The following is a 22,039-nucleotide window of genomic DNA, read 5'->3' as shown; positions in this document are numbered from 1 at the left end:
TTTTCTACGATTTTCTGGGCCGAAAACCCCTAATATACTGCCAGGACGTGACACAACATGCGTTCAGTGTAGGATTTCGCTCATTTTTGGCATTGGGTACCGGGGTGGGGCCCCACACGCCCTGCCAAAAGTTAGGTAGATTCCGTGAAAGCGCTCAGGTACTTCATGTGGAAGGCGGTGGTTTCGGTATGGGTGGAAGGGACCCTCCGATGCATGTGTCTCCTTCGCATCCGCCGAGAGGGCTCACTTTTTTCCCAGGCTACAATGACCATGGCAAGCACACACGCCAAATGTTTTCGCGTTTCGACGTTGTTTGCATTTTCTACGATTTTTTGGGCTGAAAACCCATAAAATACTTCCCGGACGTGACGCAACATGCGTACGGTGTCGGATTTCGTTCATTTTTTAGCGTGGGGCACCGGGGTGGGGCCCCACACGCCCTGCCAAAAGTTGGGTAGATTCTGTGAAAGCACTCAGGTACTTCATGTGGAAGGTGGTGGTTTCGGTATGGACGGAAGGGACCCTCTGATGCATGTGTCTCCTTCGCATCCGCCGAGAGGGCTCACTTTTTTCCCGGGCTACAATGATCATGGCAAGCACGCACACAAGTTTTTCAAGTTTCGATGATGTTTGCATTTTCTATGATTTTTCAGGCCGAAAAACCCTAAAATACTGCCCGGACGTGACGCAACATGAATTCAGTGTCAGATTTTGTTCAATTTTTGGCGTGGGGTATCGGGGTGGGGCCCCACATACCCTGCCAAAAGTTGGGTAGAATCCTTGAAAGCGCTCAGGTACTTCATGTGAAAGGCGGTGGTTTCGGTATGGGCGGAAGGGACCCTCCGATGCATGTGTCTCCTTCGCATCCGCCGAGAGAGCTCACTTTTTTTCACTATTGGTTGTTTTTGTATGAAAGGAGGTCAACAAATATATGTTGCACGGGAGTAAGCCTCTTTGAACAGGTGGCAAATGATGTATTTGGAGCTCTGCGGGGCCTGAAACCAACTCACTTAAGGCTATCGGTCTTCGTCTGGATTCAGCGGTTGTTTAGCAGGGCCATCTCCAGAACTTTGGGGCTAGGGTAGAAACCAAAATCTGGCCCAAAACATTGAACAATTCACATAACAGAAGAATTAATGCGACCATACTGTCACTTTACTATATAATTTCAAGTCTGTTTTATTTGTACCTTATGTAGGCATATATCAAATATTATGCTAAAATGGTAATGTGGTCGCAAAGCAATGAACGAACCTCATGTTCTACCAAAAAGGACCATCCGTCTAGTATTTCTTTGAATATAACCTTCAATCATATCTCCGTACTATATCATCTCCAAGACATCAATTTCTGCATCATGAGCCTCAACCTCCTATTGTATTATCATCACCACCATCATCAGCATTAACATCTGCAGTGTGATTTTCATAATCAAGTTGGGAGTCTCTCACTAAATATCTATCGAGGGCACTCGTTTGAGTTCGAGCCTCAACTGCCACTCTTTGTTTTGCAGAACTAGAATCATGTTTCCTAATTCTAGTAGACATGATGATGATTCAGGAACAAAGCCTAACAAATTATAAGTGATCATTGATCAAACAGAATCTAATTAGATTCATATAGTAATGATCTCTAGATGACTCTAGATCATTCGAATACATAGAAAATAAATTGATAAAAAACCTTGCTCTTTGGATATTAAAACACGGTCTGTGGTCTAGCGTGGATGTGTTTAGCTAGCCTGGGCTGCTTGTTTGCATGTTGCTTCAAGTTGGATTTTATTTTATTTCCCTTAATGGAAAGGTCTGGGTTCTTACTAGTTATAGCCACAAGTTGATGGGCTATCTAATTTGAGCATAGCTCTTCCTATACTCAACTCATTTTCCTTGACGAAAAAGTGTGTGTCTATATAGTACTCCCTCCGTTTCCAAATACTTGTCTTTCTAGGCATTTCAAATGGACTCAACATATGGATGTATGTAGACATATTTTAAAGTGTAGATTCACTCATTTTGCATCGTATGTAGTCACTTGTTGAAATCTCTAGAAAGACAAGTATTTAGGAACGGAGGGAGTAGACACCATGCAATCAATCAAACACACTAATGAAATATATATGACAAACAATTAACATGTTACAAGATTCAGAAAAATATTTCTAGCATGGACCCAAAGCATCATACTTCCCGCAAAAAAGAGGTCGATGTGGTAACAAGGCAGCCTCACGGGAAAGGGTGTGTCTAGGTCTCAGTCGACTGAGACTTAACCAAGTCTCAGTCAAGTGATATAGTATATAAAAAGAAAAGGAAAAAATGAAGATGATTTTTTGTACGAATCTCAATGCAAGATCAAAAGAATATAAAGTCGACTGAGACATAACGAAGTCTAAGTCGACTGAGACTTAGCAAAGCTGCACGGGAAAAGAGCAGGAGCCATCCAACTGAACCGGTAATTAGAGGTTAAGTCTGTGTCTCGTTTACGCTGACACCAGGTTCAAGTTGCATCACCAATAAGATGCCCTTTGGGTGTTTTTGTGCAGAAAACAAAAGAGGACCTTGCCCGAAACATAATACAAACACATCGTGGATATTGAATAAAATAATTTAACAAAGCCACCACACACTGTAATTAACAAATCAATTGTATCATCACGTAAGAGCAGATTGAAAACAGGCAAGCATATGTGGTTTTCATAATATATCTCTGGGATAACTCAGCTGCATTGGTATTTATATACACTTGCAATTTGCACTGTAGTCTCGGACAGACGACAATGGTTCACAAAATTAAAGGCAATCTCAGACTCTACTAGCTAACAAAAAGTACAACTAATTAACATCAGACCTGTTGAAGTATCATCTGGTATTAACTACTCAAAATCTTTAGGGCTAAAAACGAAGCAAAGCTTATTTCTCTATGGTGACGGAGACGTTGCCGCTGGTAACGGCGTTTTTGGTGAGGACGGTGGGCAGCTCGACATTCTTGCCCTTCTTGGGGGTAGATCTGTAGTAGTACCCGTAAAGGATCAGCTGGATGAGGCCGAAGATTGTACCGAGGGCATTGGGGATCTGCACAGAATTTAAAGAGGACATAACAATTAGATCGAACCGCGCTGAGGAATTCTTGATTGTAAGTCTGGATGGGTTTGTGACTTTTTTTTATCCAATGTGTATGTACATACCGTGATGTAGATGTCAAACTTGATTAGCGCATAGCCCGTCCAGCAGAGACCGTTGAGGAAGTTTACCAGTGACAGGAAGAATGGCATGTACTCCACACTCTTGGTCCTGATCACTTTACCCTGCAAATAAGCAGTACAATATTACTACTTTCATCTCAATTTTTTTTTAGTTATATTAGCATTTAGTACACTCGTTAGTTGGTAAAAGCATCCGTCATTAACAATTAGCCTGAGCTAGTAATTCGCCCTGTAAAGGAAGTTTACCTTTGAGATAGAAATAAACCGTAGGCCTTTTTGATTAAAAATATATGATGTAGCATATTGTAGAAGAACTTGGGTGCGTGAGAGGTGAATAACTCAATTCGGACTTTTTTTTAACAGGGTTTTGGCACGAACGTTAAAACATGAAAGGTGAGTGCATCTTTTAGATGGACATAGTTTTTCAAGCAGAATCAACAACAAACAAGGTGTACTACTTAACAAATTGAGGTCTGTCAAAAGCATCTACTAGAACTTTAAAAATAAATTATAGGCAGGTATTTTTCTAGACAACGTATCATTACAACAACATACATGCACAACGCAGATTAATTAGCCACCTGAACTCACAAGTTAAAGCAGTTATCAAAGATCACGGGTCGACGATCCATAAGTTGGGGTGGGGTACGTACCATGATGGTGAGCGGGGAGGCGTACATGATGGAGCCGAAGATGACGCAAAGGATGCCTACGATCATGGAGCGCTTCTCATGGGTGTGGGCGCCGACGAGCACACCGGCCACCACAGCAGCCATGAACGCCGCCTGGATGGCGAGCACGCCGAGCATCTTCCACTGCACGCAAAGCACAGGCGGATGGCATGGGTTAGGGGCATGCAGGAGGATCTTCTGTACAGAAACTAATGGCGAAAAGAGACAGTAGGCCGGATGAGGGGGCACTAGGAGGGTTGCACGTACGTACCCTTGTGTTCTTGGCCGCGTAGATGATGAAGATGATGATGTAGGCGCCCTCGATGACGAGGCCGATGCCGTTGATGGTGAGGACGAGGGTGCTGTTGGGGTGGACGATAGGGAGCCCGTAGAAGAACCAGAGCAGGCAGTTCATGAGCGTCGCCAGGTAGGGGTCCGGCTTGAACTCCTCCACGTTCTTGGCCTTGCAGATACGCCAGAACGTCGGCCTGCGTACGCACAAGCAGAAAACGAGCGTCAGATTCATGCCCTAGCAACCACCTTCTATCCATGAATACATAGCCGAGAGGAGGAGGAAAGGGCTTACACAGGTGAGAGGAAGAGTCCAAAGGAGATGACATTGCCAATGATGCCGACGATGTTGCGGGCCACGTCGGCGGAAACCATGATGCTCAGCAAGATGGATCGATCGATCGCCGGGAACACAACTCGATTGCTCGGGGGAACAAACGACTTGAGGAAGGTTGGTTGTGATTTGTTTGGGGCGTGGGTGGCTGAGCTTATATAGTAGGGGGTACGCCTTCGCCTTCCCCAAGTTATATCCGATGAGGATATTGTTAAGGGTGGCCAAACCTTCTGATTTGGGTGCAGACCGTATCGAACTCCATCTCTGGCCGTGCTCCCGTACAACGGCCGGCCGTATCAATTTCTTCCTCGTCACCTAGCCAAACGATCGCCCAGCTGCTAGCTCCTCTTCCACGTAACAACTCCTACTCGATCGAATTATCCCCCGACAGCCCTACGCAAATAAACAATGTCCTCCTCTCCTGCAAGATCGAGGCAAGACGGCACTGGGGAGCCAGATCAAGGAGAGGCATGATAAGGATGGCAGCGGCACGGGGGCATAAAGTGCAGCGTATGTACAGATGGGTTGAGCACTCACTGCGTTTGTCCATGATCATGCCTACTCTCTTCATCCAACGGCGCTTGCAAGGTAAGAAGAAATCTGTGTGCATCACCTACCTTCAAGTGGAGAGGATTGATTTTTTCTGCAATTGTTCAAATTGGATGATAAAAATCAACTTTGCATGCTTACATGAAGCTAGATTCCTGGAAAATAAGTATTTTCGCACATAAACTGCTAATTATTAAATCCCATATGTTTTTTGTGTCCTGATCTTACCTTCAGCACCTGATTAACAGCATACGTGTCTCTGATGTCGGAAATTCGATCTGAATCTTGACAAAAAAACGAACACAAAATGATTAGGAGGGACTATCTATGCATTACGAGTGCATTGGGAAGGGAAACTGTGTGCTATACAAGTTAGTGCCAATGGGAAGGCGATCTCTAAGGAAAAAGTAGCTCACTTATCATCGATAGAAGACACTGAAAAGTAGTTCATAAATAAGTGATGGAAGGGTCTCAATTATTTTCAGGAGGCCATCATGTTGACAAGAAAGTTGCTGCTCATCCTATTTTTACAACCAGAAAAATGCAATTCTACGAGAAAGTAAATGCAGGATTTTTTTAGTGCATCTATACAGCAAACATGTGTGTAACAACAGTTTGATTTGGATGTTAGAAGCAATGAAAGTTGTAAAACCAAAGCGGCATTGGTTAGGGTTCTTAAGAGCCGCGCTAGCCTTTTCCTACATAGAAGTATGATCTGAACTAAGAAATCTGTTTAGTTTGTGGGTTAGAAGTACCACATATAAGCTTGGTCCATGTGAATTGGCACACTGTTTGGAACAAAATGAAACTTAGCAGTACAGTTTTATAAATTGTAGACAAACTGTAGTAATTCCCAGCTAATTTTATAAACTCATCCCAGTGAACTTTTGTGTAAATTGGTCTTTTTATTCTCATATCTTGGAATATAAATGACGAACCTCATTTTTTTATGCATCGTAGTTTTGTATGATGGCCATGGCTACATAACAGCGATAGCATACATCAATTTGTGTTGATGTATGAATGTAAAATGTCAAAAATTGTCTCTGCTTATAATACTTATCTTCACAATAGATATATGGAGTTCGTGGTTTGTTATTTAGCTCTTCTGCAGCCCAGCTGCAATTCCTAAAGGTGATGCAGACAGTCAAAAGTGCCTCCTAGAGCAGTAGAGATGTTGTCTCTGCAACGTTAACACATCAATCGGTGTATTTGAATGTGTACACTTGCAAGCTTCAAATTTAGAACTAGCAAATTTTTGCTGCTGCTGTTACTTACAAAGAATAATGTCTCGTGTGTACATTTCCAAGGTGCTTTGAATTCTGTATAGTGAATGTACCGATTCCACTTGATCCACCATGGATCTGCATACATTGGAGATACCCAATCATCAGGAATAAATACAGCCAGGAGTCCGGGACGTTTCACCTCATTTTGCATGAGTAACTGTGGTAACGTAGTTCGCACTCCATTTGAGTAAGCACAATTTACTTTGCTATTTCTCAGTTAGTCGAGGCATGTTGTTCTAACAAAAGATATCTGACATTCCAACTCAGGTGCTCAGCGTAAGAGATTTACAGCCAGTCAGTCCCAGTCCAAGGAAGAAGCAAGTGCGGTGAATTGCTAGCCGTTTGCAATCATCACATGCAGAACAAATTAGCAAGAGAGATTTTCTTACAAGGAAGGATTCACCGAGGGAGAGGTGACTGGCATGAAAATGGTGGACCAGACGGTGGAGGCCACCTCGGGCTGTCAGTCAGCGACGCCCCCTCCGTCACCGGGAGCAGCTGCCCTGCCGGAACCACCACCTTCTCCGCATACCCGCCGCCGGTAAGCAGCGCGCACACCTGCAACGCAACAGCATATGCAAAAAAAATAATGAGGTTCAGAGCAGCAGCAGCCATAACCAAATTCACCATGGGGGCACGGTGGGCACCTGGTACCGACGGCCCAGCGCGGCCCCGAGAGCGACGATGGTGCCGGAGCACTCGAGCCCCGGGTCGGGCGAGGCGGCGGGTACCGGCCCTGCCACTGGACCGTGTCGCCGCGATTGACGCCGGCGGCGGCCACCCCGACAAGCACCTCGCCCTCCCCCGGCGCCGGGAGGTCCTCGACCTCGCACACCTGCAGCGCCTCGGGCCCGCCGGGGCTCGCGGTCGCCACCACCACCATCGTCGCGTCCGTCCCCCTGCGCCCAGCTCACTTGCTTTCGGCTTCTGGCTCTCGGTAGCTCCGCATGTACAGGCCACTGCTCCCCTATACGGCTCTGCTGTCGGCTCTACTCGGATTTTTTTTTTCTTTTGACAAAGAGCTTTTTTTGAGTAACTTTTTTTTTGAGTAACTTTTGAGAAAGAGCTCTACTCAGATATACGGCCGGGCTTCTCCAACTAGATCCGGCCCAAAGAAAGTTTTTTTTAGATAATCCGGCCCAAAAAAGCTGGACGGCAAAATGTGGTTACGACAAAACGTGGGATTGTGGACACATAGTTGGACACCCGCTATTCAACCGCACTTCCTCGATTCTCAAATAAGTGCACACAGCTATACCTAAAAATATATTGTATTAATAATATTCATAATATAATAATAATCTATACCTCTATCTAATCTAATAATAAAGGGACTAATACTTATGTCTGTACATCACGAAAATTACCCTCAAAATTATAATAAATTACCCAATATGTCATCCATAAGTGAAAACTATTTCTTTTTCTTGAAGTCGCCGTCAGTTACGGTTCTTATATCGTGGTGCCCTTATATTATATCACAACGGCACTAACATCACAGTGGCCAAGGCCCCGGTCCCCCTTTTTCTCTCCTTTTCTGTCTTATAGCAAGCGCGCCTTATCCTCCCTCGAGGAAAGTATCGTTTTCCCCCTTAAATCATGTCTGATGGATCAATTTCCCCCCAAAGTCTAAAACCGGATCAATCAGCCCCTAAACTCTGTAACACCGGATCAATTCTCCCCCATGGTGGTTTTGGACCAGATTTCAGTGGTTTTGACTTTTCTCCTTGCTGACTGGACAGTGCTGACTGGACATATGCAACTTTCCCCAATTATTAGTTGCAATCCCTACGTCTGTCGCCGCCCCCTCGTCGCGTATCGCTCTGTCGCTGCCTCCTCGTCGTGAAGCACTCTATCGTCGTCCCCCTTGTCGCCCCCTCGTCGGCCCCTCGCTGCGGTCCATGGTGTCTGCTAGCTCGTCAAGCAGTCACCGACCGCCGCAGTCCATGGCCTTCTCAGGGCAGTCGTCGGTGCCATATCGGGAGCCACCGATGGCGTACTCGCCTGAGAAGTTGTGCCACTGTAACGTCAAGGCTCCGAGGTGGATTTCGTGGAGCATTGCCAACCCCGGTCGTCGATACTACAACTGCAGCCAGTCTTTGGTAAATCGATTTGTGCCCGTCGTTGTTCTCTTGAGCAGCAAAGTTATAGTCTTTGCGCGATTCTGTTGACAAAATTGCACAAATTGTTGAATAGGGATATGATTGTCGGTACTTCAAGTGGCATGATGATCCCGTGGATCAGTTTGTCAGTACGCTACTAGGTGATCTACGAGATGTTGTGAATCGGCTGAAGACAGAGGTTAGGGAGCTCAAGACCGAGAAATCACAGCTGGAGCATGCTCTCATGGATGCCAAGTGCAGCATTGGTGATGCTGATGTTTATGTGCTGGATTTGAAAGCACAGCATGCTCAACAAATGGATGTTCTTGACAAGGAATTTCAGAGAAGCAAGTTGATGTACAAATTTGCCATCTTTTCCTGTATTGTGTGTGTTGTTATCATGGCTTTGAAGATTTTATGTACTATGTAGGATGCATCGTGTGTGTTGTCAACCACCTACGTAAGCTCCAGTCAACAATTGTATTTGAGTTTAAAATTTCAAAAGAGGAAGTCTGAACTTGTGTCTGAAGTTAACTGAACTTTTGTGATGCGGAGCATCCCATGTTCATCCCCATGTACACTCCGACCACTCTCCAAGCCCCAAGAGGACATATGACGAGACCTCGACCATACACCATTGAGCACAAGGTGAACTCACTCCTCTTCGAACCTTCACTTTCCACATGTGAGACATGGCTACTACCTCATGCATGGACCTTGCACACACTCAGGTACAACCGAGACGAACATGGAGGATCCAAGGACCAAGGCCAAGCATGGAAGAGGAGAAAGAAGAAGAAGCAGGGACAAGCTTCTGGAAAGCCCGGACCTTCCGGCCTGCCCGGAACTTCCGGCCCCCGGACCTTCCGGCCTGCCCGGAACCTCCGGCCCCCGGAGTCCAGACCAGCCCCGAGCGCGCCAACTCTCTGGTTAGCCCGGAACCCGTCCGGAACCTGTCCGGAACTTCCGGCCCGGCCCGGAACTTCCGGCCTGTCTGCGCACAGTGTATTGGGCCGAGCCCATGTACCCCTTCGCTCTCACTTACCCCTTCGTGGGCTAGCACTATATATACTCCCTCACCTCTTCCTAGTTAGAGTTAGCATTGGTTTAGCTCATATTTTGTGTGAGAGCCTTGCTCATCCACTTGGTTACTTCTCCTCGGAGCTCACGATCTCTTCGGAGAAGATCCCCCAAGCAGATTCAAGACCCCTTTACGAGAAGATCCCCTCGTGGATTCAAGACCTCCTCACGGAGAAGAACGATTACTCGTGTATCGTCCGTTGTTGAATTTGTATCTCGTGCTACTCGTGCTTCGATGATCTAGACCTTGTGTGATTGATCTCTTGTCGGTTTAGTGTTTCTCTCGTTCCTCCCCGTGATTTCCTCGTGTTCTTCCGCGCGTTCTTCGTGTTTCCCCATAGGATCCACTCCAAATGTGAAAGATTGTCCACCTAGGGTTTCGCCCTACATCATCTTGGTATCATGAGCCACATTGATCACGTTTTTGGAGCCCCTACCCTTTGTTTTCTATCTTGATTTTGTTGATTTCGTCCTAAATCCGAAAATCCCCACCAAAAATAGCCCCAATTTTTTTTGTGATTTATTGGTTTTGATGATGTTTTGTTGATTTTGATCCATGGATTCGTTATGTTATGAGTGGATCTAGCATCTCCCCAAGTTTCCCCTCTTTCCATCCATGAAATCTCCGCAAGTTTGCCCCCGAAATCATCAATTCCGCCCCCGTTCTCAGATCTGGAATTTAGGGTTCGTCCCGGAAGAAATTCCACGACCCCCAGAACTTCCGGCCTCCCCCGGAACTTCCGCCCCCCGGAACTTCCGTCCTACCCCGGAACTTCCGGGCTAAACAGAAAGTTTACCCAAAGTCCCCAGACTTTTTCCGCGACCCCCGGAACTTCTGGCCACCCCGGAACTTCCGGAGCCCGGAACTTCCGGCCCTAACCCCGGAACTTCCGGCCTAACCAGAAAATTTCCCCGAAATTTCAGCTTCAGCCTCTTTCACCTTTTTCATCATAACTTTTCGCTCCGAACTCCGATTTGAGTGTTCTTTGGCTCGTTTTGAAGCTATTGACGTGCCCGAGATCCTCACGTTGGTTTCACCACCATTTGACTCCATAAAACTTTTGGAACTTTGGCATCTTTGCCTAGGCCTTCCACCATAACATCCGCATTGCCACCACCGACTTCCACAACCTAACCCATTTTGTTCCTCATAGCATTTGAGGTTGTTTGAGTAGTGACTTGAGTCTCCTAAGGTGTTTAGGATACTTAGGGACGGTTGCTTCTTCATCAACCACCATCACAACTTCCGCATAGGCTTGCCCACCATACACTTCCGCCACCCCAACTTAACCCAATTTTCTTGTGTTGAGAGTTGTGTCTCCTAAGGTGTTTCGGCTACTTAGGGACGTGCTTTCAAATTTGCCTCCGTGTATAGCCCATCATACGCTTCCACCACCATAACCCGGTCAACTTCGGCTACTCGGGTTTCCACAAATACTTCCGCAACCACCACCGCATTACCGCTACCACCATTTGACATTTGACTTTGAGATTTTGAGTTCGCGGTTTTTCCGTTTCCTAAGGTGTTTCGGCTACTTAGGGACGATACTCCATCATCTTGGTTTCTACATCAAGAACACCGCCACTCATCATCCAAAGGACGGTAACCTCCATATCATCTTCGTATCATGGTATCCCTCCATTGTATATTCCCCTTGCCATTGCATTGTTAACCCCTAGCCCATTTTGCGTTACTTGCCTATCGAGACTAGCCATTTGAGTATTGCCGGCAACGTGACTTGTGCACATTAGTGATCATACTTCCCATAGCATACATACCATATCATCGTGGTGCATATATTGGTATCATATCTTGTGTCACAAGTTTGTTCCCGCATATACACAATTGCTATCTTGGTTTGTGCATTGTGCAAAAGTGGCCATAGAAAAAAAAGCTTTTAAGCAAAAGAAAGAGAGCAAAGAAGCTTGTAAGCAAGTGCCATAGCATCATACCACATTGCATATAAGATTGTCATATCCGATCATCTTGGATCATCTTGAGAGAAACACCGGGAACCATACATACATAGCATACTTGGGATAGAAAGTTTATCCATTTTGCATCTTATAGATTGTGCACAAGTGTCATATCCGCCTATTGAGCAATCGTGCTAGCATCTCTCTTGAGTTGTGCAACACGAGCGTTTTCCGTGGATTCCACATTTTGTGCTCATTCCTTGGTTGCACGACCCCATTTATCTATCCGTGTGTGTGTTTCCGTGTGCCATTCTTTGCTATTGGTCCATTTGTTTCGCTTGCGAATTTGTGAATCTCTTTCAACATTATTGACTCTTGCTAACATTTTGCATTAAATTTTTGTGCCACTATCCTCACCAAGCTCCACCATAAGCTTTACTTGTGTAGGTGTCAGAACCGACAAGGATTGGTACCAATAGTGCTATTTCATTGTCCGCATTTGAGTGAACTTGATTCATTGTCAACATCCGTCAAGGTACATTGGTATAAGTTCTTCTCTTTCTCCCACTCATATTTGCTCGAGTCTTGTGATGGATAGGCAAGGCATTTCCTCTCCGGTCCTCGACAACAACGATGGCGTGAACAACTACATCACCAAAGCATCTATCTTCGATCTACAACGACAAGTGCAAGGCGCACAATCAAGATTGCGAGAGCACATCGACAAGAAGCTTGCCGCACATAAAGAGGAGCAAGATACAAGGATGGAGGAGATTAGAGCCTTGATCAAGTCTTCTTCCCCTTCGTCACCTTCAAGGCGGCGACATTCAAGCCACAAGTCTTCAGAGCGTGAAAAAGATGCAAGTGCAAATCGTCCTCGTCCACATCTACATGGCGACCACCATCACGTTCGTGATCAACATCGTCATGAAGGGCAAGTCACCTCCAAGCATCATGTGCACGACGACGACGAACGACATCTTCTACGAGCTCAAGCACGACAACGACATCATCATCACGAAGATGCTCCACAAGCGCAAATGCACAAGTCCCAACAAGCCCTACTTCAGGCCAAGTCCAAGCTTCATGAGAAAAAGAGAAGACCGCGAGACGACCACCACCAAGAAGGCGCTACGGCTACAACAACAACTTCGGCATCTTCGCCAAGTGCTATCAAGGCATCTTCGCCTTTAGACGTACGGCATCTTCGCCTACTTCCCACGTGTACGCCTACATTGACTTCATCAAGTCTAAGGCGACCACCTACAAGCGAGGGCGACACTTCCATCTTCGGAAGCCCCTCAAGGAAGATGGCTGAGCATGGGAAACTCCCTTCGGTCATGGAGACGAGCTACAAGGTGCCACATCATATGGACCTCCAACACCAAGACGGCGACAAGACGGTCGAGCAAGGGCCATCCCCTTCGACCATGACGACAAGCGCGAACCTCTTCAACAACATGAAGACGGCGCCCATATTGGACTCATCCTCCGAGTCAAGCTACGTGACTGCGCATGGAGACATTTGCACCTACATCTCTCCGACACCCACATATATTGAGATGCCCCAAGTGCCATGTGAGGAGAGCCACCACTGCATGAGTGAGATGAGTGACTCCACCATACGTGACATTGAGAGCATTTCCTATGAGAGGACGAGTGTGACCACCACTAGACCCACACATGAGAGCATGCCACACATCCTAGGTGAGGTTGAGCGCCATTTGAGTGACTCCACCAACCATATGAGTGAGAGCATCCTTGAGGGAGTGAGTGAGCCACAACACTTAGCGAGTGAGATAGTTGACACGGCATGTGAGGCCACTATGATTTCTAACGACTTAACCTCTACTCCTAGTGTGTTTTCTTCTTTGGTGCTAGGTCTCCTACATGACGACACGCGTATCCTCAACGAGTCCATCCCTCCAATGGAGACGACGATGGCCATGGTGGACGATGATGCACCCCCCACATGGTTCCATCAAGATGAAGATGACAACGAGTGGATCTTCAACACCTCACCTACAACACATGAGCGATGCTCCAAAGGTAACATAGGTGATGGTGCTTCTCTTGTCCTACTAGTGGACCATCTTGACATCGATTGCTCCCATGATGTTGACCCACCTATTACCATGCTTCATGCTAGTGAAACTTCTTCATGCCTTGACTTACCAATTTATGATGGATATGATGATGAGCATGTTGACTTGCCTAGTTGTTATGCTATGCTCCATAGGATATCAAGTGAAAATTCTTTTAGTCACATCATGTTTGACAATCCATTGAACTTTTCATATGCTATGAGTGAGATCTCCCATATTGCATCATTTCAGTCTCAACATAGTGACTATGCATGCCCCATTAAAATCAATCCCATTTGCACTTATGGCATAGATGACGAGATGATGGTCATTGGCTTTTGTTTTTCGTGTGATGATATTGCCATGCTTCCTTTACATGATTTCCGCAATTCATCTACTATGCCATGCCATGATCACATTGTTCCGAATATGCATTGTTTTGAATGTTGTCAATATTCTCCATGTGATGTTGCTACTCATGCTCATGAGGAGACCCCCATAGTTTCCTCATACATATTAGGAGATCTTGATGCATTCCATGCTTTGCATGATTCCCATGATTGCGTGCACCTTATGCATTCCATGAATAACAATGCTCTAGATATTGCTCGTGATGCATTACACAATTTGAGTCTCCATTATGCTATACATAATAACAAACCTCTCATGATGGATGACCTGTTTCTATATCATGCATCTCATTTATCTGAGCATTGGATATTTTGTGCTAACCGACACTTGCACATGCGCATCATGATGGATGATGTGTACATATACCACGCACACACAATTTTCCCTTTGTCTTTGTTTTGTGTAGGTACTCATGTATACTCATCAACCTCTCAATCCCAAGAGTTGACGAAATGAGCTCTTGAGAGCAACGATGACTTGGGATCCCGTGGACTACCATTACCACCGTTCCCTTCGCACAAGGACTACGCGCATATCTTCTACTTGGCTCTCACACGGCTATGGGCCATTTACCACTTGTCACCTTATGCTCATTTTACCGTGTTCAGTTTGCATTTTATACTTGCTTCTAAGCCTTTGCCATGCAATTGTGACCCTTGCTTGCATCTACCCATGATTGACCCTATGTGTATTTGCATGCTTGGTGGAGATCCTTGTTGCTATTGCCATGTTTATCATGTGCCCCATGCTATCGATGCTTGTTGTTTTGGGAGAGTCATGATGTCCCATTGCTATTTACATATGGTCTCTCGCCAATACATTGATGATATTTTTCTCATATCTTGCTTTCATGCTTGTGATATGTCATGTCCATTATTCATGCCCACTATTTTCACACATGACATGCTTGCCATGATTCCCTCTAGTATGTTGCATCTTTGCACTACTAGCTTGCTTGACTTGATCGCTATGTATGCTTGCTATGTTTCATCACCCATGTTCCACTATTGCTTGCTTTCTTGGGTTGATGACAAATATGTTCATGCCTCTCACGTGATATATCTTGATCATTGTCTCTTGTGTCCATTAGTTGCCTCTTTCATATCCACTTGTATTGAGTGCAACCATATTATGCTTATTGATCTTAGAGACTTTGACACCTTACTTGTGATGCATGCTTGTTTGATTGAACCTATTGCATTTGGTTGTTCTTGCATCATATGCCTCCATACTATGAAATGCTCCCTTGTACTTTCTTATGATGAGCATGATGCATACACTTGTTGGGTATCTTACCACTCGAATGATAGGTTTTGCATTTCCGCTAACCTCATTTGTTTTTCCGAGTGTTTATCATGTTCTTTCATTTTGGAGGATTCACAAGGCGGTGTTGTTATGCGACATATTGGTTATGTGAAGGCATACATGATGTACAACTCCAACATCTTCGGGAACTCTATTGAGGTGAACCCCTTCTCTTTGAGCCATCCTCAAATATGCATATTGGATGGGTCACTCTTTCATTGTTGTTTCCTTCTTGTTGTCTACATGATACATCTCGCGAACGGAGGAGCGACATTGGAGATTGGCTCTGTGGACCTTTACATTGAGGAGCGCTCGGACTTATTGGATGCACCTTCGAACCTCCACTCTTGCCACGACATCGAGCATTGGTACACCAACACCTCCATATTTGTTGATTGTGCTTCCTCATGTCATGCTCGATGGACATATCATACTTACCACAAGTTTGCACCTCATGCATGGATTGACTCACATTATGATTGCCTTGTTGCATCTTGTATTCCCATGTCATCCATGATATATGAGCTTGTTCACTTCCTTAGCAAATTTGTTGTGATCTTCCTTGATGGCATATTCATACATCATGATCATATTGCCCACCATCAATTGCATGATAACATATACATATTGAGCATCCATTGCTATGTTCATGCTTTTGATGCACCATCCCATTATGACATCATTTTGCACCGTGGTTGCATTGCTCATACTCATAACACAATTGTGTGCACAATGATTGCATTTGTTCCCATGAATGCTTTGCATACCATACCATTGCTCATTTTGCATGTACCACATACCGGAGACACCTTGGAGTACTTGGATTGTGCAATGCCTTCACCTACGTCCAACTACAAGTCCGTCCATGACACCCGTTTCCATGGTGATGAGGATCACGATCCGAGGTCGGATCTTTCCCAAGGGGGGGGGGGGAGATGATGCGGAGCATCCCACGTTCATCCCATGTACACTCTAACCACTCTCCAAGCCCCAAGAGGACATATGACGAGACCTCGACCATACGCCATTGGGCACAAGGTGAACTCACTCCTCTTCGAACCTTCACTTTCATGTGAGACATGGCTATACCTCATGCATGGACCTTGCACACACTCAGGTACAACCGAGACGACCATGCAGGATCCAAGGACCAGGCCAAGCATGGAAGAGGAGAAGGAAAAGAAGCAGGGACAAGCTTCTGGAAAGCCTGGACCTTCCGGCCTGCCTGGAACTTCCGGCCCCCGGACCTTCCGGCCTGCCCGGAACCTCCGGCCCCCGGAGTCCAGACCAGCCCCGAGCGCGCCAACTCTCTGGTTAGCCCGGAACCCGTCCGGAACCTGTCCGGAACTTCCGAAGCCCGGAACTTCCGGCCCGGCCCGGAACTTCCGGCCTGTCTGCGCACAGTGTATTGGGCCGAGCCAATGTACCCCTTCGCCCTCACTTACCCCTTCGTGGGCTAGCACTATATATACTCCCTCACCTCTTCCTAGTTAGAGTTAGCATTGGTTTAGCTCATATTTTGTGTGAGAGCCTTGCTCATCCACTTGGTTACTTCTCCTCGGAGCTCACGACCTCTTCGGAGAAGATCCCCCAAGCGGATTCAAGACCCCTTTACGGGAAGATCCCCTCATGGATTCAAGACCTCCTCACGGAGAAGAACGGTTACTCGTGTATCGTCCATTGTTGACTTTGTATCTCGTGCTACTCGTGCTTCGATGATCTAGACCTTGTGTGATTGATCTCTTGTCGGTTGAGTGTTTCTCTCGTTCCTCCCCGTGATTTCCTCGTGTTCTTCCGTGCGTTCTTCATGTTTCCCCGTAGGATCCACTCCAAACGTGAAAGATCGTCCACCTAGGGTTTCGCCCTACATCATTTTGACTGAATTTTTCTGAAGCGTTGTCTGTAGTTTGCTGAACTTTTAGCACCCATTGTATTTGTGTAACGCCCCAGATACAACTTTCCACATTCGTAACTCCAACTCTTGCCTTTTCCGGAGATGCGATATGATATTTCCTTCGTGGTTGGGTTTTGTCTTTTGTTTTGCATTGTGTTCATGTCAGGCATTTCATCTCATGTCATCATTCGCATTGCATCGGCACTTTGTTGCCGTCATTTTTCAAAACTTGCATTCGCTCGTCATTGCCGTTTCTCCCTTTGCCTTCATCACCTTCCCTCGGACCGCTTTGCCTTCGCTGACCGTTCCAAACCAACTGGGTTTTCGATTCCCTCTTGTCAAACCACCTAATCCCTCTCTGTACAGTGCTCAAACCTCTCGCGCGCATCCGAAATCTTCCCCGAACCCGACCCGGGTTGTCGTCACCGTTGGATCCGGATCATCCCCTAACATCTATAAAACATCTTCAGTTTCTTCTTTGACTCTCCTAACCTATTTATCTCGAACCGTCCAATTATAATCGGCGGGCCCGAGTAGCCCCTAAACTAACCTACCTGCTATATAACCAGACAAAACCCTAAAATCTAGGGAGATGTCCCATCCATCCCGTCTCGGCCGCCGCCACTTTCTTCCTCGGGATCTCTTCCCGATCCAGTTCCACCAACCGAAGCCGCTTCCTCCTTCCTCGTTTTCCCCATCGGGCCAACCATCTCCTCTCCCTCGATCCACCCATTCCCATATCTCCTCCCCACGGCTTCCAGATCGAGCGAGCTCGATCTCCAGCAGCAGCGCCTTGGTTGCCCGCAGCTCCGTCGCTGCCGGGAACGAGCCCCTCCGCCCCAGTAAGTTCCCGATCCAGAGCTCGGCCGTCTTCCTCGCAACCCCACCGCCTCATCTCACCACCGACGATCACCAGCACCTCCAGGTCACGCCGCCGGGCCTCCCTCGTGCCCTCTCTTCCTTTCCCTCTCCCTGTCTCACCTCTCTTTGTCTCTCTTCGCCAGGGACAGGAACCAGACGAGCCCCGTGCGCCTGTGCCTCGAGGACCTCCTCGTCCCCAACCAGCGTCTCCTCCGGCCTCCTTCCGCCTCCTCCGCATCTGCATCGCCTCGCCGGAGCTCCGTATGTGTCGTTGTCATCGTGTCCGTGCCGCAACCCAAGCGCTATTCCGCGCCACGCTGCCTCCTTCTGTCGGGAGCAGACAGAGGAAGGCGCCTCTGCCGCGTCGTCCGTGCCCTTCCCCGCCTCACATTTGGCTGGATCCACCTCCTCGTCCAGCCACAACCCTTCATGGCCGGATCCCGCCACCGCGCTGTCGTTCCTCACCCGCAGCTCCTCCCAGCGCCACCGGGCCTCTCTGCCTCCCCTGTCCAAGCCACAGCGAGTCCGCAGCCTGCCTCCTCTCCAGCGTCGCGCCAAGTCCCACGTCGCCGGCAGCCGTTCCCGCCGTCTGTCGCCCTGAACCTGCTGCTGTTTCCATTCTTCAGGAACGAGCAGCAGCAGCTCGCCCGCTCGTCCCCGTTGACCATGCGCGTCGCCCGTTTGGGCCAGATCTGTGCCAGGCCCAGCGCGCCTCAGCCGCATCCACCGACTGGGCTAAAGCCCATGGGTGAGCGCCCACAGCCCCTCCTCTCTGTTGGGCCAGCCTGTTTCGGCCCGTGACATGTTTTTTTCCTTTGGACGATTTTAGCTATTTTTTCAGGAACTGCAGTTTTACAGAAAAAACATCATGTTCATGCATTTAATATCTCACAAACCGTGCATCGGATTAAAATGATTTATATATGTAAAATTCTTAGAATTTTGTGTAGATTAATAATTTGCCACTTTCATCCATGTTAAATATGTTTAAACATGTTGTTTGATTAAACTTGCTCCAATGCCATGTTAAAATGATTTATTTCATAACTAAATAACCGTAGCTCCAAATTTAATAAACTTTATATGTAAATGGGGTGGGAAAAAATGCCTAGTTTAACATGGTGCACTTTATTTTCCTGTTTAACAACTCTAAAATTATGTAATAGGTAGTACAGTACCAAATTTGAAATATGGACATGAGGATTTTCTGGAATTGTTGTTTGTTGTTCCGGCCTCATTTAAACTTGCCTAGATAGGTAGTTTTATTATACTTCACCTCTTTCCATATTTAACAACATTTAATATCGTTGGGTACAAAATCGAGAGAGAACTAAATAATCGATGTGCTGTTTCGTCAATATGCAACTCGTTGCATATTGAGGTCCACTTAACTTGTAGTATTGTTTGTTGCACTTTGCCATGCCATGCCTCATTAAACCGGACTTGCATCATACTTGTTTGTGCATCATGCCATGTTTATGCTTGTGCATTTACCATGTTGTTTGTTTCTTTCCGGTGTTGCTTATTAGTTCCGGTAATGTTGCGATTGTGAGGATTCGTTTGACTACTCCCGTTCGTCTTCTTCACGGACTCGTTCTTCTTCCTAGCGGGATTTCGGGCAAGATGACCGTTACCCTGGATCTCACTACTATCATTGCTATGCTAGTTGCTTCATTCTATCACTTTGCCGCGCTGCCTATCTCTTGCTGATCAAGCCTCCCAATTGCCATGCCAGCCCCTAACCTTTTCACCCTTCCTAGCAGACCGTTGCTTGGCTATGTTACCGCTTTGCTCAGCCCCTCTTATAGCGTTGTTAGTTGCAGGTGAAGTTGAAGATTGGTCCATGGTGGACAAGATTATGTTGGGATATCACAATATCTCTTATTTAATTAATGCATCTATATACTTGGTAAAGGGTGGAAGGCTCGGCCTTACGCCTGGTGTTTTGTTCCACTCTTGCCGCCCTAGTTTCCATCATATCGGTATTATGTTCCCGTATTTTGCGTTCCTTACGCGGCTGGGTGATTTGTGGGACCCCTTGACAGTATGCTTTGAATAAAACTCCTCCAACAAGGCCCAACCTTGGTTTTACCATTTGCCTCACCACCACCTACTTTTCCCTTGGGAGTCGCGCTCTCAAGGGTCATCTTTATTTAGCCCCCCCCGGGGCCAGTGCTTCTCTCAGTGCTGGTCCGAACCAGAGCCCTTTGCAGCGCCCCCTCATGGAAACTTGAGGTCTGGTTTTAGTTGTACGGATTGCTCATCCGGTGTTGCCCTGAGAACGAGATATGTGCATCTCCTATCAGGATGTCGGCGCATCGGGCGGTCTTGCTGGTCTTGTTTTACCATTGTCGAAATGTCTTGTAAACCGGGATTCTGAGACTGATCGGGTCTTCCTAGGAGAAGGAATATCCTTCATTGACCGTGAGAGCTTGTGATGGGCTAAGTTGGGACACCCCTGCAGGGTTTGAACTTTCGAAAGTCGTGCCCACGGTTATGTGGCAGATGGGAATTTGTTAATGTCCGGTTGTAGATAACTTGACACCAGATACGAATTAAAACGCATCAACCGCGTGTGTAGCCGTCATGGACTCTTCTCGGCGGAGTCCGGGAAGTGAACACGGTTTTGGGTTATGTTTGACGTAAATAGGAGTTCAAGATCACCTCTTGATCATTACTAGCTTCACGACCGTTCCTTTTGCTTCTCTTCTCGCTCTCATTTGCGTATGTTAGACACCATATATGCTTAGTCGCTGCTGCAACCTCACCACTTTACCCCTTCCTTTCCCATTAAGCTTTGCTAGTCTTGATACCCATGGTAATGGGATTGCTGAGTCCTCGTGGCTCACAGATTACTACCACAACAGTTGCAGGTATAGTTTATGCGATGTTCATGACGCGAGAGCGATGTTGCTTGTTTTGGAGTTCTTCTTCTACTTCTTCTTTGATCGGGGGATAGGTTCCAGGTCGGCAGCCTGGGCTAGCAGGGTGGATGTCGTTTGAGTTTCTGTTTGTGTTTCATCCATAGTTGGATGGTGCTCTTATGTAAGATGATGCTGTATTTGTGTGGCATTGTATGCCTTATGTATGTATCCCTATCTATTATGTAATGTTGATGTAATGATATCCACCTTGCAAAAGCGTCTTCAAGATGCGCTTCTATCCTTGGTGGGACCTTCGAGTTCCTTTAGGATAGGGTCGCATCTTGGGCGTGAGAAGTTGGTATCAGAGCCTGGACCGACCATAGGAGCCCCCTTGATTGTTGGCCGTTGTTGAGTCTAGAAGAAAACTATTTTGAGTCTTAGGATTATATATATCGGAGAGTAGGATTTTTTTTTACTCCTCAGCCCCCTTCGTAGCTCTGGTGAGGACTCCTGACGTAGATGTTTTGTCTTTCCTCTCCTCAAATTTCACTAAAAAAAATTTAGGATCACGCGGGTATCTTGGAATCATTCCGATGGTTTTGTGATGAGAACATTATTCTTGGTGCCTCCTGACATTTGGGGGTGTGGCAGTGTCCCGGGGAGTTGAGCTCCGAGGTGTTGTCGTCACAATTTTATCATTGCAGTTCTGGAATACCTGAGTTCTGCCGACATCGAAAATCTCTTTTATGCAGTTGTTGGTGAGATAACCTCGATGTCACCCAGTACTGGGGAGTTCGGGAGTATTGCCATAGCTCATATAATGGATGCTTTTGGAAGGTTGAGGTACACGATTTCTGGAGTTTTCTTGGTTATGTGTTGACGGATGGATACAGCTGGATGTAGGGATTGTTAGTTTGGGTGAGATATTTATTGCTTCCCCTGTATCCCCAACACCAGATTGCATAACCAGAAAGTTTCAGGAGTTCATAGGTGGGAATTCAAGTAGCTCCTAGAATATCTTTCCGACAGATGCATGATATGAGATTGGGGTTCGACGTCTAGTGGTCCGCCTATCCACGGTCGTTTTTACAGTGGTCTCATTATGTCTTAAAGAGCCCTTGGCTATGCCGGTTCGGGGACACTTCGTATGTCATGTGCACTGCCTTGTACATGATGGTGTTGTACGAT

General features: G+C 46.6%; 1 protein-coding gene and 1 pseudogene across 3 annotated transcripts; both read right to left on the bottom strand.

Annotated features, from left to right (window-relative positions):
* Window positions 1-2,663: 2,663 nt before the first annotated feature.
* Window positions 2,664-6,273, bottom strand: LOC123156692 (bidirectional sugar transporter SWEET6b). Of its 3 annotated transcripts, none has more exons than XM_044574852.1 (7): window positions 5,273-6,272; window positions 5,033-5,138; window positions 4,457-4,940; window positions 4,142-4,358; window positions 3,853-4,014; window positions 3,182-3,301; window positions 2,664-3,068 (listed from the first exon to the last, which is right to left on the bottom strand). In XM_044574852.1, the coding sequence occupies exons 3-7, from the start codon at window positions 4,534-4,536 to the stop codon at window positions 2,907-2,909; spliced, it is 741 nt and encodes a 246-aa protein (XP_044430787.1). In that variant the 5' UTR covers window positions 4,537-4,940; window positions 5,033-5,138; window positions 5,273-6,272; the 3' UTR covers window positions 2,664-2,906. The 3 variants fall into 3 exon arrangements, with proteins under 3 accessions (XP_044430787.1, XP_044430788.1, XP_044430789.1); XM_044574853.1 differs by having other exon boundaries at window positions 4,457-4,916; window positions 5,273-6,084; XM_044574854.1 differs by having other exon boundaries at window positions 4,457-5,138; window positions 5,273-6,273.
* Window positions 5,273-7,340, bottom strand: LOC123156693 (quinone oxidoreductase PIG3-like; annotated as a pseudogene).
* Window positions 7,341-22,039: the final 14,699 nt, after the last annotated feature.

The sequence above is a fragment of the Triticum aestivum genome, chromosome 7B, assembly GCF_018294505.1.
Source record: "Triticum aestivum cultivar Chinese Spring chromosome 7B, IWGSC CS RefSeq v2.1, whole genome shotgun sequence".
Classification (NCBI taxonomy): domain Eukaryota; kingdom Viridiplantae; phylum Streptophyta; class Magnoliopsida; order Poales; family Poaceae; genus Triticum; species Triticum aestivum.
The sequence above is the reverse complement of the archived record's forward strand: the minus strand, read 5'-3'. Positions and strand labels throughout refer to the sequence as shown.